The sequence below is a fragment of the Penaeus monodon genome, chromosome 15 (assembly GCF_015228065.2).
Source record: "Penaeus monodon isolate SGIC_2016 chromosome 15, NSTDA_Pmon_1, whole genome shotgun sequence".
Classification (NCBI taxonomy): Eukaryota; Metazoa; Arthropoda; class Malacostraca; order Decapoda; family Penaeidae; genus Penaeus; species Penaeus monodon.
The window spans coordinates 11,443,630-11,445,058 of NC_051400.1; the positions used below are offsets into that span (position 1 = coordinate 11,443,630).

At 43.8% G+C, this 1,429-nt stretch overlaps 1 protein-coding gene across 1 annotated transcript in view; it reads left to right on the forward strand.

The window, feature by feature from the left end:
* LOC119581742 (potassium channel subfamily T member 2-like) overlaps positions 1–1,429 on the forward strand; it is a gene marked incomplete at its 5' end in the record, with an annotated part of 131,052 nt that overhangs the window by 82,310 nt on the left and 47,313 nt on the right. Inside the window, 1 exon segment of the mRNA XM_037929873.1 lies at positions 119–154. Within this exon segment, the coding sequence (XP_037785801.1) occupies positions 119–154 (36 nt within the window).

Sequence of the window (1,429 nt, forward strand, 5' to 3'; positions counted from 1 at the left end):
GCACTTTAGGGATCTGCCTCACTGTTTTGAGTACTGAAACCTACCGGTCTTCGCGGGTGTCTTAAATGGAAGACTTTTTAGCGTCCAATAAACTACAATTGGTACTTTTCACTTGTAGGCCGAAGGTGTGTCCTGCTCAAGCTGCGACGCAACGGTATGGAAGAAATCCTTATCCGTACAGTACCGTGCCCGTTAGCTATCCCTAACAGATAAAACTGTAGCTGACTCGTTAGGAGAAGAGCTTTTAACAAGCAATGTAATTTTTATTAGATTTTTCCCCTCCAGAAAACATCCCCAAAACATTGTAGCTTCGTAATCCTCTTCCTCCTGGCCATAACATTAGCAGGACGTTTGTTTTGTAGACAACCTTGAACACACATGTTCATCTCTGTACCAGAACAAGGCTTTTCAAGAGACTGGTAATGACTGGAATTGCTGTAGTGTACATTGGAAAGCCTTCTGCCAACCCACACTAGTGCTGCTCTGTGCCAAGTCCCGCGGGACACTCACTGCAGAAAGATCCACAGCCACCGACATGATTTACAGGCCTCCTTGTTCTCCTTCCAACTCCTCGTCCATGTCATCGTGCGATGTGTGTTTCCCGAAGCTCTTGTGTTCTCTGTCTTTCACTTGCTTTATCTTCATTCTTTATTTTCTTCTTACTTAAGTTCGCAACTGTGCCAAACGGCACCATTTGACACCGACACTTGACACTCTACAGCAGTGGCGTAGCTGGGAGGGGGAGGGGGAAGGGCACAAGAAATACCCCGTCTTCCCTTAAGATTTGTTCATTGTTCATTTGATCTTTGAGAGTGAACAGGTCGCCAGTGATATGTTTAAGTCACTGGTAACACAAATATGAGCCGTTTCGTCATTCTAGGCCCAACGCGAAACTCATAAAGATCATTTCTCTTTGAAAGTTCTGAAAGCCTGACCCCTTTCCCCTCACTGGTCTCTGCTCCTTCCTGAAATCTGGAGACACCGCCGCTCTGTAACCATATCGTCGGTTTTATATACACCCTGTATATAGCCTGTATATGTAGGTTACATCCTCAACACTGCTTTATTCTTCCACGCATATTGAACCTACAGAAAGTGTTATACTCGTACTTCACTTCTTGCCATTTTGTCACAGCCACCCATAAATCCTTCTAAAATACAAATCTCCGTATATCCCTATTGCAATTTTCAACTCTCCTTCTTGATACACATTCATTCAACCAACGCCCAACATGAGCACGTTCATCCCAAGTTCAAAATGTAAATCTTCGTCAGTTTTCCACCGTCCGTTCACTCGCGGAATCAATTTCACGTCACAGTATACACCTCCAGCTTCATAATGAACTTCTTCTTTTTCTTCTTGACCTCTTATTCCCACTCTTTTGTTTATCTGCGTATCTTGCTTTTCTTTTAAGCGCCACATACCATT